Source organism: Poecile atricapillus, chromosome Z, assembly GCF_030490865.1.
Source record: "Poecile atricapillus isolate bPoeAtr1 chromosome Z, bPoeAtr1.hap1, whole genome shotgun sequence".
NCBI classification, from domain to species: Eukaryota; Metazoa; Chordata; class Aves; order Passeriformes; family Paridae; genus Poecile; species Poecile atricapillus.
The window spans coordinates 27,177,653-27,190,263 of NC_081289.1; the positions used below are offsets into that span (position 1 = coordinate 27,177,653).

At 43.8% G+C, this 12,611-nt stretch overlaps 2 protein-coding genes across 2 annotated transcripts in view; both read left to right on the top strand.

The window, feature by feature from the left end:
* The first annotated feature begins 969 nt into the window (after positions 1 to 969).
* LOC131572557 (uncharacterized) lies at positions 970 to 3,169 on the top strand. Its single transcript, XM_058825804.1, has 4 exons — positions 970 to 1,356; positions 1,885 to 2,409; positions 2,726 to 2,838; positions 2,960 to 3,169. The coding sequence occupies exons 1-4, from the start codon at positions 970 to 972 to the stop codon at positions 3,093 to 3,095; spliced, it is 1,161 nt and encodes a 386-aa protein (XP_058681787.1). The 3' UTR covers positions 3,096 to 3,169.
* A 4-nt stretch (positions 3,170 to 3,173) lies between these two features.
* The window catches only part of EP300 (E1A binding protein p300), a 60,315-nt gene continuing 50,877 nt past the window's right edge, over positions 3,174 to 12,611 (top strand). Inside the window, exon 1 of the mRNA XM_058864589.1 lies at positions 3,174 to 3,576. Within this exon, the coding sequence (XP_058720572.1) occupies positions 3,483 to 3,576 (94 nt within the window). The 5' untranslated portion in view covers positions 3,174 to 3,482. The remainder of the gene's footprint in view (positions 3,577 to 12,611) is intronic.

Genomic DNA, 12,611 nt, shown 5'->3' on the forward strand with positions numbered 1-12,611 from the left:
CTTTTCAGGAAGGCTAATCCAATCTTTGGGCATTTTTGGAGTGGTTTGTGTTTTCCTTTTTGTGCTGGGGGAGACAAGAACAATCTTGCTTAATGTAAAACCCAAACAAGGGAAACTGAAGAGTGGGAGTATGTGAGGGAGCTGGTGGATAACTTACAGGGCTGTGAATCTCCTCCCGCCTGTAGACTCCTCTTGCAGGCTGCAGTAGGGATTCTGTGTTTAGTCTAGGCTCTTCCCAAATACCTGCTTCGGCTCTTACGTGGATTGCAGAGAGCTCAGCCCTGCGGGTGAGCGGCAAGGGAAGTCCGCCTCGCAAATGTCCGGTTTTGGATCAACACCCCCTGATTTTCCATTAAAAACACGCACGTGCCTGCATTTCCCCTCCACTCCTATCCCGTAATGGTGTGCGGCCCGACGGAGTCCAAACGCACCGAAGGGAAATGCCGGGTTGGGGCATTTCCTCACGGACGAGCCCTCAGAGATTTGAGGAAAACTCGTGGCGGGTCCGTAACCTCTGTGACGGCTCAGGGGCCGAGAGGGCTGGGGAAGGACCGCGCTAGTGTCACCTGTGCCTGCGACAGCCCCTCTGAGGGGCGGGTGCGCTGTCAGGGCTCTGCGATCCCTCAAACCGTGCCCTGCGCCATCTCCGGCAAGCGCGGGGGCCTGGCAGAGAGCGCGGGGCTTGTGCGCTTATTTACCCTTTGGCATACTAGTGTGGGGTTTTGGGGTTTTCGTTTATGTTTTATAACGCCGACGGGAGCCTGAGGCAGCTCTGGACGCCCCCGGGATGGGCAGCACAGAGCGCTCCCAGATTAGGAGGAATTTATTCACAGAGAGGGCAATTAGGCATTGGGAGCTGCCAGGAGTGGTGGAGTCTCCGTCCCTGGGGGTGTTTAACGTAAGACTGGACGTGGCACTCAGTGCCGTGGTCTGGTTGACACGGTGGTACTCGGTCGCAGGTTGGACTCGATGATCTCAAAGGTCTTTTCTAATCTAACTTATTCTGTGATTCGTACACGCACTCGCCCACCTCGGGGCGCGGGCCTCGCCCCGCAGCCCCTTTGCTCGCTGGCCAGGGACTGCCGGCCCGGGCTGCCATGTCTGTGGCGCAGCACGGCCCGGGATCGGCGGCAGGAGCGCCCCGCCCGCCGGCGCCGCGGGGAACCGGCCGGGAGCCGGCAGCCGGGAGGGAAGGAAGGAGGGCGGCGGCGAAAGAACCGCGCTCTTCCAGCTGGCGCCTCAGCCCACCGAGCCGGGCAGCAGACACCGGGTGGTGCAGGAGGCCAGAATGGCCGCAGGGTCCGGCCAGCCTTCCCCGGGCCTACGCCGCGCACTTTTCGGCCGACAGATAAGGGCGTGTGGGGCGGGGCAGGAAGAAGGAGCCTTTTTTTTTCCCCTTTTTTCCAAGGGAAAAACCCTTCGCCTTTAAGGGGCGGGGCCACAGGAGTTTGCGGAAGAGCCGGGCGAGAGGCGAGCGGTGATTGGATGAACGCAGTCTCGTGACGGCGGCTGGGGCGGTCCCACCCCCCCCAGCCCGCCGGCGCCCCGCGTTCCATTGTGTGCGCTAGCGCCGCCGGGCCCCGCCCCGCCGTGTCCCCGCCCGCAGGGCTGACCACGCCCCCGGTGGCGGCCCCGCCCCCCGCGTTCTCTTGGCTCATTTCCGGCCGCCGCCGCCACCGCCGCTTCCCTCCGAGGGCTCGGGAGAGCGAAGGAACAACAGCCGCCATTTTGTTTGTGTGTGAGCGACGGAGGGAGGAGAAGGGAGCGAGAGGCCGAGCGGACGGGGCGAACCAGGGGGAGGGCAGCGCACAGAGATCCAGGGGCTCGGACAGGGGACGGGGAGAGAAGCGAGGAGCCCAGACGCCCCCCCCCCCCCAACCCTAGCCTGCCCGTCCCCTCGCTATTTCCTCTCTCTCTGTTTCCTTTTCTCTCTTCTCCTTTTCCCGGAATTCTCTCTCCCCGCGCTGCCCTCCGCCCCCGCTTTGCCCGCTCCGCACACACGCCCCCGGAGCGCCAGGCAGGGGCAGTAGGGAGCCTGCGCTCGGCCCCCGCGCTGCCGCCGTCCCGCCCCGGCCCCCCCCGCCGGGCAGCGCCGGGGACCCCCTCCCCCGCCCGGCCATTCCGGAGCGAATTCCCCCCGCCTCCCCCGCCGTGATTTTTCTCCTGTTTTATTATTTTAATTTTACCTCTCCTCTTCTCGGAGGGGTCGCTGCGCGGCCTCCCCTCCCACCCCGACTACAAACCTCTTCGCTCCCTTCCCCACCCTCGCAGAGGCGAACGGGGAGTCCCCACCGCGCCCGAGGGTCTCCTCCCTCGCTCATCGTGCCCCGCATCGCCCGTGGGTCCGGGGGAGCTGAGACAGGCAGCCCCCTCCCTGCCACCGTCCTCGGCCGCCCGGGAAGGGGGAAGGTAGGCAGAGAGGGCGGGAGGGGCCGGCTTCTTCTTCTTCCTCCTCCTCCTCCTCCTCCTCCTGCCGCTGCTGTCGGATCGGCCCCTCTGCCTGCGCCGGAGAGGGGGGGCAGCCTGCTACTGCGAACGAGAGAAAGAGGAAGGGGAAAGAAGAGGAAAAAGGGGGGGCAGAAAGGGTGTTGAAACCCGCCCCCCACCTTCCCATCCCGCGATCGGTGCTGCCTCCATCAGGACAACAACCCCTCCTCCTTCCCTGCACAACAAGATGTGAAGCGGAGACTCCTGGGACTTATCCTCACCCTCCTCATCCTTACAGCTCCCCTTTCTGCAGCCATTAGCGACGGGCGAGGAAGAAGCGAGTGGAGCTGGGGACCCCGCGCACGCCGTGCCACTCCCCCCGCCGCCTCCCCCCCAGCCCTGTCGCTGGCGGTGGGTATTTTTTCGCAGGGTGGTGTTGGAGGGGGAAGGAGCCGCTGCTAGAGGACGGTGATCTTTTTTTCTTTTTTCCTCCTCCTCTCCCCTCCTTCGCCCGCCTCCTTGTGGCGATGAGGAGGAGGAGGACGGCGCCGAGGAGGAAGAGGCTGATGGCGGCGGTGAGGAGGCAGCAGGAGGAGGAGACCCCACGAAGGATGAAGATGATGATGGTGGCGGCGGCGAGGAAGCACCAGCACAACAGCCGGGATTAATTTTACTAAAAAAAAAAAAAAAAAATCACCAGCCTCCTTTTTTTATTTTTAATTTTTTTTTTTTTTTTTTTTTTTTTTTTTTTTTTTTTTTTTGGCGGGGGCTTTACCTGCTCTTCCTATCTTCGTTCAGCCCTTTCGCCTGGGGGAAGAGGCCTCACCCCCTCCCGCTCCAGCTCCCACCTCTCCCGGCTTCTCCGCTGCCGCCCTCCCAGAGCCCGAGGAGCAGAAAAAGGGGAACTTGGCCCCCCTTCTCCGCCAGATCCTCCTCGCTAGCTCTCGGCGTTATTGTTGTTCTTCAGCTGACTCGGGGCCCCAGAAGAACGCGAAGGTTTTGGGGTTCACCCCCCACCTTCTCTCTGCTCTGAGTGATTGTCTAAAAAATTAAAAATGGCCGAGAATGTGGTGGAGCCGGGCCCGCCTTCAGCCAAGCGGCCTAAACTCTCCTCACCGGCGCTCTCCGTGTCCGCCAGCGACGGCACAGGTCAGTCTCGGGGCCCCAGACCCTCCCCGCTTCTCGTTGCCGCAATTACTGCCCCTTTCTCCCCGATTTTGCCTAAATCTCTTCCTCCCTTTTGCTGCTCTTAGCTCGAGACTGCCTTTCTCCTTCGCGTCTGTTTCGCCTGTTCTCGCTCCGTTTGAAGCTATTTGCGTTAATGGCATAGGGAGGGTGTTCGGATGTTTTTGCCCTTCTGTTTTTTTGGAAGTGATTGAAAGCAAAGCTGTTCAGTTTATTGTGCTTTTGATCAGCTGCAGATAGAACTTAACAGTTCGTCATTTTCGTGTCTTTCACAATAGTAGCGATTACCGAGCTCCTTGCTAAACATAATGCCAGTTGCAGAAAACGAAGTACTGCTAAAGACGGTGCTTTTGTATATTTTATTGTTAAATCACGTGTGTACACACAAATGTCTTGGTTTTGTATTTTATTTTGCGTATATGGGGTTCTTTTACAGTTTGTTTAGAAACGAGTGATTTATTTCTCTGCTATTTTTCTTTTTCCCTTCTTATGTGCAGTCTGCTTATATGATTTACTTTTTACAGTCTTCTTCCTTACAGAAGTGTATCAAAATACTGCTTTTCTGATTCAAATAGCCCATCGGCTTTAGGAAAAACAGCTAAAACCAAAATCCAGATGCCATGCTTGTAGCATAAGGTTTATTGAGACTCTTATCTTCTTAGAGATGAAATTTTATTTCACCTTATTTGCATTAAGAATCAATATGGAGTGTAGTTAATCTTGCATCTCCTGTTTCTTTGCTGCTAGACCAAAATGTCTGAAATTCTCCTGTAGTCTTAAGATCTGTGAAGAGAAAAGGGACGTCTCTGCAGTCCTGCAAAGGTCTTTGGTGATGCTTCGAAGGCAAGCTAGAGAATGGAAATTTTAGGTGTCCCAATCCCTAGCAAATATGAACTGGTGGTATTGGGAGGGGGGAGAAAGTAACAAAGGGCTGTTCAGCTTTTTAATGCTTCTTGCGAAGTAGGTGAGTATTTGGTGTCATTCTGCTATGAGAATACTCTGTTACCTGTCCCACAGGAGTTTCTTTGAACTCATATTAGATCCTATTAGCCTATGGGATATGGAGGAGGCCTCCTCCTGCCAGTCTGGTGAGTGGTGGCATTTCTGAAGGCACCAGTGCTCTTGTTCAATGCAGTTAACAACTGGCAAGAAAAGGGAAGAGTAGTTTTGTTGTTGGTGGTGTTGGGTTTTTTTGGTTGGTTTGGTTTGGTTTGTTCTCTCTGAAAAGCTCTCTTTGACAGTTAACACCAAGTTTTAACAGCAGGTCTTTGAGGAGTGAGTGTGATTCTACTGGGGATCATCTCCAAAATTTTGATTTTGCCTTTTCTATTCTTGGTGAATGACATATTAGTTTTGAAAAATTTGTGTGTGACTTTTAGTGCATATTAAATACAGCCAATACTGTGTTGTAATTGGAGGACATGACTATTCCTTATATCAACAGGTCTCTAGTAAGAGTAGAAGAGGGTTGGAGAAACTACTCTTAACTAGAACTAGTTGTATTCTGGTTTTGTGCTACATTTGGAAAACAGTGGTTAATTCAATAGTAATCATTTTTTATTTGTCTTGATAGTGGTTATTTTTGCTCTGTTTGGAGAGGTGAAATAATATTTTGTGAGAAAAGTTCTGATACTTTAAAAATATGAAAGTTAAAGGCACGTTTTGATTCATATGTCATATGTATGCATACATCTAAGTTTGGACATTTGTGATCAAATAAGGGTTGGATGTGAATGTATTTCAGTTTATCAGGTGTACTCTTTCACAGAATTCTGAGTCTTTAGTTGTTAACTTACTGGGCAGGTTTTTATAGTTAATAAATGAACTTTTTACAGTTTTGGTGAAACACTAGGGACTGGGGAGTTTCAGTAAGTTTCAGACAGTTTCAATTTTTCCCAAAGTGATTTGGACTGTCATCACCTGATAGCAGAGGTTTATAGTATTGCAAGCACTTAATATGTGCTGCATAAGACCTATTAAAGAGTTCTTAATTTTCTGGCTATTTTTTTTTTTTTATTGCCAATTAATTATATGAATATGGGACAGTTTTACTTTCAATGTTTTTTAACATGACATATAATACCTATTTCTGTAAATAAAATCCAACCCATGAACCAATGAATGTATTTTGAGGGTTATATTTTTTCATTTGCTGCTTGTGACTGCAGTTTGTTTTGTCATACTTGTGTTGTGGGAAATGGCTTTGAAGTTTACAATTTTTTAACCTATCTGCTAAATCTGCTTTGAAATAGTGCAAGCAGCTGTTATTAAGTAAATTCCACATATAGAATCTTGTATTGTCCCTACTCCTTGGATAATTATAGGAAATAAGTAACATGGTGCTTATGTACTTACTCAAGCACTCTTTTTGAAACTGTTAGTTTCTCAGCACCATCAGAGGGAAGGAGAAAGAAATTTGCACTGTTCATGAAACTTTTTGCAGCACCTGTGCTTAGTGCTGTTTTTGCTGTTAACTTTTTGATTAGTTTCTTAATCTCAAACGTTTTAGTTTGTTAGATACGTAAAGATGATGATTGACTCCTGTTAAGTTATTCCCAAACTTGCAGATGTTAAGTATATTTGTATTGAAGACTAAGAGGAGTCTCTAACTCATGTTTTCACTGTAGACTTGGATGATACTCATATTCTGGGCCTGGAATACACTAAACTCTAACATTGGTGGCTTTCTCCTAAAAAGTAAGGAGTGATTGTCGTAATATGCTTGATTTATTTGCAGCAGCTGAATATAGCTGCATTTCCCACTTCTGTTGCAGTGCTGCATCTTCTGTCTTAAAAGTTATAGATGGTTCATGTGTTCCCTGCTCAGAATTTCCTTTGCCATGGAACATACTGTGTTAGTGTGCTTTTAAGTTGTTTTATTAATGCCAGTTCATACTTTAGTAGGCAAACTGAAATGTTTGTAGCACATCTTATAATAAATATTTTGAAGTAGTTTAGAAAGTCTTGGTACTTCCAATGTAGTATATTAGAATTTTTGAATGGTCTCATTTTTTCTTTAACGTTGTGTAGCTGTGGAATAATTTCAGAGACAGGACTGTGTGGGATTCCCTTGAACTACACAGGTTTTTCTACAACTTCCCTCCCCCCCCCCCCCCCCCCCCCTTTCCGGTTTAGGTGTTAAATTTGTTGCGAAGAAGAATGGTAATGATCAATATATCTTGTCCTGGTCTTAAGTTTTCTGAGGGCCAATACAACTCTAGAGTGGGATCATCTATTGGTAACAACAATGACTTTGTCACACTTTTGTACCAGCAGGATTACATTGGGTTACATTGATAGAAGATGAAACTGGCTACATTGCCAATGTAGCTCCTTTGCTTACCTTTCCGAACTGGTAGCAACATTTTTGATATGTTTCACCTACTCTAACAAGACTTTCTTAAACATTATGTTAGCAAACTGGTGCATTTTAGTCCCCCCACTACAGCAGAATACCATGAGTGCATCCTGAGGAATTACCTCTTGGAATAAAATGAGTGAAAGTTGTTCATAAAGATAGATTCTTAATTGGATGCTTTAAATCACTTGTTTTGGGATTTTTTTTTGGGGGGGAAGGGGAAAGATGTCTTTTTATTCATGAATCCCTTAACTTTTCCTGCATTAATGCAGCTGTGCTGAAATTGCTATGTTCAGGTTTCTATGTGGTATATTCAGGGCAGGAGAGTTTAATTGTATTTTACACACACACACACACACAGAGCCCATGTACTTCTCTTGCTTAAAAATAACCTGTTTTCTGTGAACTGGGAAAGTGATTTGGGCTCTGGGTTCAGAACTGCTGTGTTTCTTCACAGAATAAAAATGGAGTACACCCCCTGCTGCAGTGTGTTTGTATAGTATCATGTCTTTAGGCTGCTAGATCTGAAAATAAGATTTTAAGGGCTTAGTGTTTTGGGCTTGCTGGGACACTGGAAGTCAGTCGTCTACAATTAGTTGGCATTTGTGTATTTGTGGTATGTGCCTCAATATCCTTCAGTTTACTATATCCAAAAGTCACGTTTCTCTGCGCGGTAGCACATCTTCAATCTCCCTTGAAATATCCATCTTTTGTAAAGCCTGGATGTTCCTTTTTGTCAGGAGCTGTTTCTAACCTTTGAAAGTTTACTCTTCCCTCACATCAAAGGTCTAAGACCTGTAATGTAACTTTAACTTCTCTTCTGGACTATTGCAGTTTTGACTGATACTCATCTTTCATTTGTTCTGAATGGATCAGGATGTTTCTTTTCTCAAAATTAGTTGTGTTAATCTTGCCTCACTGCCCTTTTCAAGTCTCTTTCTGAAAGCTGTGTGGTTTTTGCTGGTGTTTGTACGTACTACATTTAAAATTAACAACTTTTCATCAATCTGTTTTCTAGCGAACGTTAAAGATTGACTAACTACATTTAACTTACAGCCATCACTTAAATGATGTTTTCATCCCTTCTTGTTAAAAGCCATATTTTTGCTGGTTTTGCCTTAAAATGTCATATGATGGATAGCATATACTATAAGTCAAGTATTGTAGTGGTGGATGCTTGTGTGACAAAAATGAATGTTTTCTGTGTAGCTAAACAGGCTCTCAAAGTAACTGTTTTAGGAATAAACATAAATTAAGAAAATTTAAGTCTGTGAGACTTATTTAAATAAGTAAACCAGTCATTCATATAGTGCTTAGTGATTTTTTTTTAAAGAAAATCTTGCAGACTTCTGAGCCTTATAAGTTTCCAAAGTGCTGTATCTATTCTTTCGTGTCTTTCACCATGTAGACTCTGGCATAGGTAGGTACTTTTTCTGAGCAGTGTTAGAAAGGTACCTAATTAAAAAAAATGAATGCTCACTCCAACACAAGGACCATACATACCATGATGTAAAACTGAGTGTTGAGCACTTAGCAATAAAAAGCCTTTGAGACTGGAAAACCAGTATACAATTGCAATTTAAAACTAGATTTGCAAGTTTAATATTGCAGGGAAAAACTTCTGTTTGGGAAAACACTTGGGAATTTAAATCCTAGTTAAAAAAAAAAATCTTCCAATTTTTACATCTTGTTCCTCACAGTCATAGAGCAGGGCTTGCCTTGAGTTCAGTTTATTGGTCACTTTTTGCAGAAAACCAAATTTTATCTGGGAAGGGTCTATCAGACTCTAGGTTTTAGTATATGTTTTTTGGGGATGTGGGTCTAATAAGATACTGAGGCCAAATGCTGAACTTCTACTGTAGGAATTCTGGTTTTTTGTATCATTATAACTTGGAGAAAACCACTTTATTATTAAGTTTGAATTTTGTATGATTTAGTGTGTATTTCCTGCATCTTCTCTGTAGGCTACTTGATCATCCTCCAGGGTGTCACCTCAGTGTCTTTCTTAGCTGCTTAGCAGAAGCAGCCTTTCAGTGCTTGTTCCAACTGTGTAATGATACTATTTCAACCTTTCTCATCTCTTGAATTTGTGGTCCTTCTGAGAGGGTTTGCCCAAAAATAACTTACATTTATAGTTTGACAAATTGGAGTAATTTTGCTGCATAGATTTCACTGACAACTAAACAATGCACACCTGTCTCCAAGGATTTTGTTTTTCTGTCTTCACTTAAACTGTAGCAGCAGGCTGAAGTAAAATACATCTGTCTCTGCATATGGTGGTGTGCCTGATAAAAAACTTCTGTGTCTGCCTTGAATTTGTAGAACTTAAACTAGGGCAGAGATCCTCCCCCTGAACAGTATCAGACAACCTATCATTCTCTTCCTAAACAGCAACAAGTTTTCTTTAAATGCACTAGCATATGAATGTATTTAAAGTTCTCTTAAAAACTCAATGTACAATATTCTCCTTCAAGCACCTATTTCTTCCAAATCTTTTTGAAGAAAATTAGGAGTGTTGAATTTTGGGGTCTCAAACCACAGTAACTTGTTGCTCCTGTAAACATACCTGACATCAAGCATGTGAAGTTGGAGACCAGTCTAAGATTTTCATTAAAAAGTGCAAGTTAGATACAGAACCTTGAAAAACAGATTATTTTCTATTAGTGGTCGTTGTGAGATGGGGCAGATAAAGATTTAGCTCTTTCCCATTTGATGCTGTGAAACACCTCTGTACTGCCTCTTTCTCTGCTTGCAGAATCAAGATTTGGTGTTTCTTGTTTTGTAGGACTTCAAAATACCACTGAATAGACAATTTATCTTGTTTTAAGAGAGATTGTAACACACTCCTACTGTTTTAATGAATGAAAAGATAGCTATTTTCAGGGTTTTTTCCTTTTTGGAATCCTAATAAAAAGTAAAATTCCAGCAAAATGCTGATATATGGCTTGCTCAGTACAAATTTTTCTGAAGCTAAACTCCCTTTTACATGTTGCTGAATGTAATTTCAGTAAATCTGGACTATTACTGGTTTCAGATAATGAAATCTGATCTGCTGACTTAGGTTATTTTGTTTACTTGTATGTTTTCTGTACATAAATTCAGCATTGCTTTTTGCTTTTATTCTGGAGTAATGGGGAATGAACTCAGAAAAGTGACTTGACTTCTTGGTAATTGTATATGCAGATTGCATCATTTCAAAGTCGTTGTTAACTTGACAATGAAATGAACTTTACTATTTCTTGAAACATTTGTAATCACTTCTAAAGTGGATTCAGTGTGTTCTGTGTACATGAGGGTGTTCCCATCCTGTCTGTATGTACCCAGTTTTTGTTCACCAGCTTCTCTAACTTTCTAGACCTGTGTGAATACACAGATGCCACTGGGAATAAGAATACTAATTTAGAGACTTTTGACTGAAGTTAAAGGTAGCCCAATGAAATTTATGTAAATAGCAACATGTTCATAAGGAAGTTATGATGGTTTGACTTGAGCATTTTGGAATTAAAATGTAAAAACTTCATATTATGTGGGTTATCAGTGTTGGCAAGACAAGTGCCTTTGTATAACAGCATGAATAAACAGGTACATAAATAGAAATGTCTCTGCAATTCCTCCTTAAGTAATATTAAATCTTTAAACATACCCTATTCCTGAATTTTGACCCCAGTCTTTTCCATATGATTACACCACTTCTCTTTCCCTAGAACAATTACAATTATATATTCCAGACTCATAACCATTGTCTTTTCACTGTGGTTTTCTGTGGTTAACTCCTGCTATCATCTGTATCTCTAAATACTGTTTTTTTGAGGAACTTTGAATATGAAACTGAAAAGTTTGTTATAAATACTATTTTATTCTAAAGCTGCAAAAAACATGCATCAATCAGAGTCTATTAAATAGGCATTTCAGTTGATATTAGTTTGGGAAAAGTATGACTTAAACTTGCAGATTATTGAGACTTCACGAAATTAAGACTATTGTCCTTAAGCAAAAGTTGATGTGTTTGACACCAGTGTTTGAATAGAGATTAGAATAGCTTAAAAAATTGAGAGAGCGAAGTCCTAATTTTAGGACTTCAGTAGATGTTGAATGATATGCTGTTGCTGCTTTAGAATGATTTTTGTTGTTGCTGTTCACATTTGTATTTACATTTATGCCTGGTTGTTACAACTTAATATTGGAATAATGTACATTCTAGATAGTGAATTGGGCTTTGATCAACAAATGCTTAGCCGTTTTTAAAAATATTTGTGCCAGAAATTGCTACCATAATGTGGCAACATATTTTGAGCCTTTGTGTTTGTTGTCTTCCAGGTGTTTCGAATAAGGTTTTTTAAATATGTTTTCTGTTTGTATGATTTACAGTCTCTTACCTCAAAATACAATGTTTCTTGATGTAGTGAAGAAATTCAGGTTTTTTTCTGGATTGGCAGGGAAGGAAGATGGCAGTGCTTTCCCAGTTTCTTACAGGGAACAGAATTAATATTGAAGTCTAATGCTGAAGACTGTTACTCAAATAGCATAATACAGAACACGAATTCTCAGTTGCTGTTGAGCAAGAGATCACCTCCCATTAGGGTTTTACAGGGAGTGCTCTCTGAAGATTTTTGGAAGTGGTAGCTGCAATGATGACTCTTAATATGTTAGGCTGATGTGGTTGTTTTGCCCCTTCATTTTGAATCGGTTCAGTAGATGAATTTAAATTAATTTTGTGTTTTAAGTTAGAACATTTTGACAGAGCTTGCGTTATCATTGGGTAATTGTGGCTTCATATAGGATCTACATGAAAAGTCCCCTCTTTTAATGGATTTGATATTCTGATCTCCAAAGTGCAATATAGCAAAGTTCCTACTAGATTGGTGTGTGCTTCTTTCTTGAGCATGTGGATTTTTGTTTGGGTTTTTTCTTCCCTGAAAAAACTGCCTGGACTTGTCTAGCTTAATTTTCTGTCATTGTGGAGGCCTTGGGAATTGATGACTTTATTAGCACTTTGTTGTAAGTTTGTGCTTCACCTTTTCTTCTGAATTTTCATGGATAGTTGAGGATTATCCTATGAGATTGTGTCTCCTTATCTTCTATCTTTTTTTGGTTTTATGTTTTGAATTTTGGGGTTTCTTTGGTTTTTGTTTTTGTTTTGTTTTTTTTGAGGGCATTTCAGACAGTGTGCTTTAGGGCCTGTAATGCTGGTGCTTGACTGAATGGCTGATTTCTCTGGAATACTGGTGGGATCTTCTGGGCACTTTCTCTGTTACTTGTAAGCCCTATTCAGTTATAGGTAGCCCTTGTATCCCCATGCAGGGAAGATACTGACCTCAGCACCTTTTTGTCCTTCTTTGTCTGAAAGCATGGCAAAGGTGTTGTGTTTTCCATGTGGTCCAACATCATCTGCAGTTCCTGTCAACCCTGTAACATGCATGCTTTGTATTCAGTGTCCTGTATTAAGCCCTGTCTGCTTGTTTCATAGTGAACCCAGTGACTGTGATAAAAGTTGATCCACGAAGAGGTTCCTGGGCTTCAGAAACATTTGTGTAAAAAGGTGACTGTTCAGCAGCTTTCTAAGTTGGTGTGTCTCTGTTTGGAATATACTACATGGGAAACAGGAACAGGAGCTGTTGAGTTTCTTACCTCTTTGCTGGTC

What these genes read in the sequence shown, in the direction of transcription:
- LOC131572557 (XM_058825804.1), top strand. Translation starts at nt 970, where the DNA reads ATGATCTCAAAGGTCTTTTCTAATCTAACTTATTCTGTGATTCGTACA. An exon ending in TTCGGCCGACAGATAAGGGC is followed by an intron (nt 1,357 to 1,884) that starts GTGTGGGGCGGG and finishes CCCCAACCCTAG; the next exon opens with CCTGCCCGTCCCCTCGCTAT. An exon ending in GCCGCCCGGGAAGGGGGAAG is followed by an intron (nt 2,410 to 2,725) that starts GTAGGCAGAGAG and finishes TCATCCTTACAG; the next exon opens with CTCCCCTTTCTGCAGCCATT.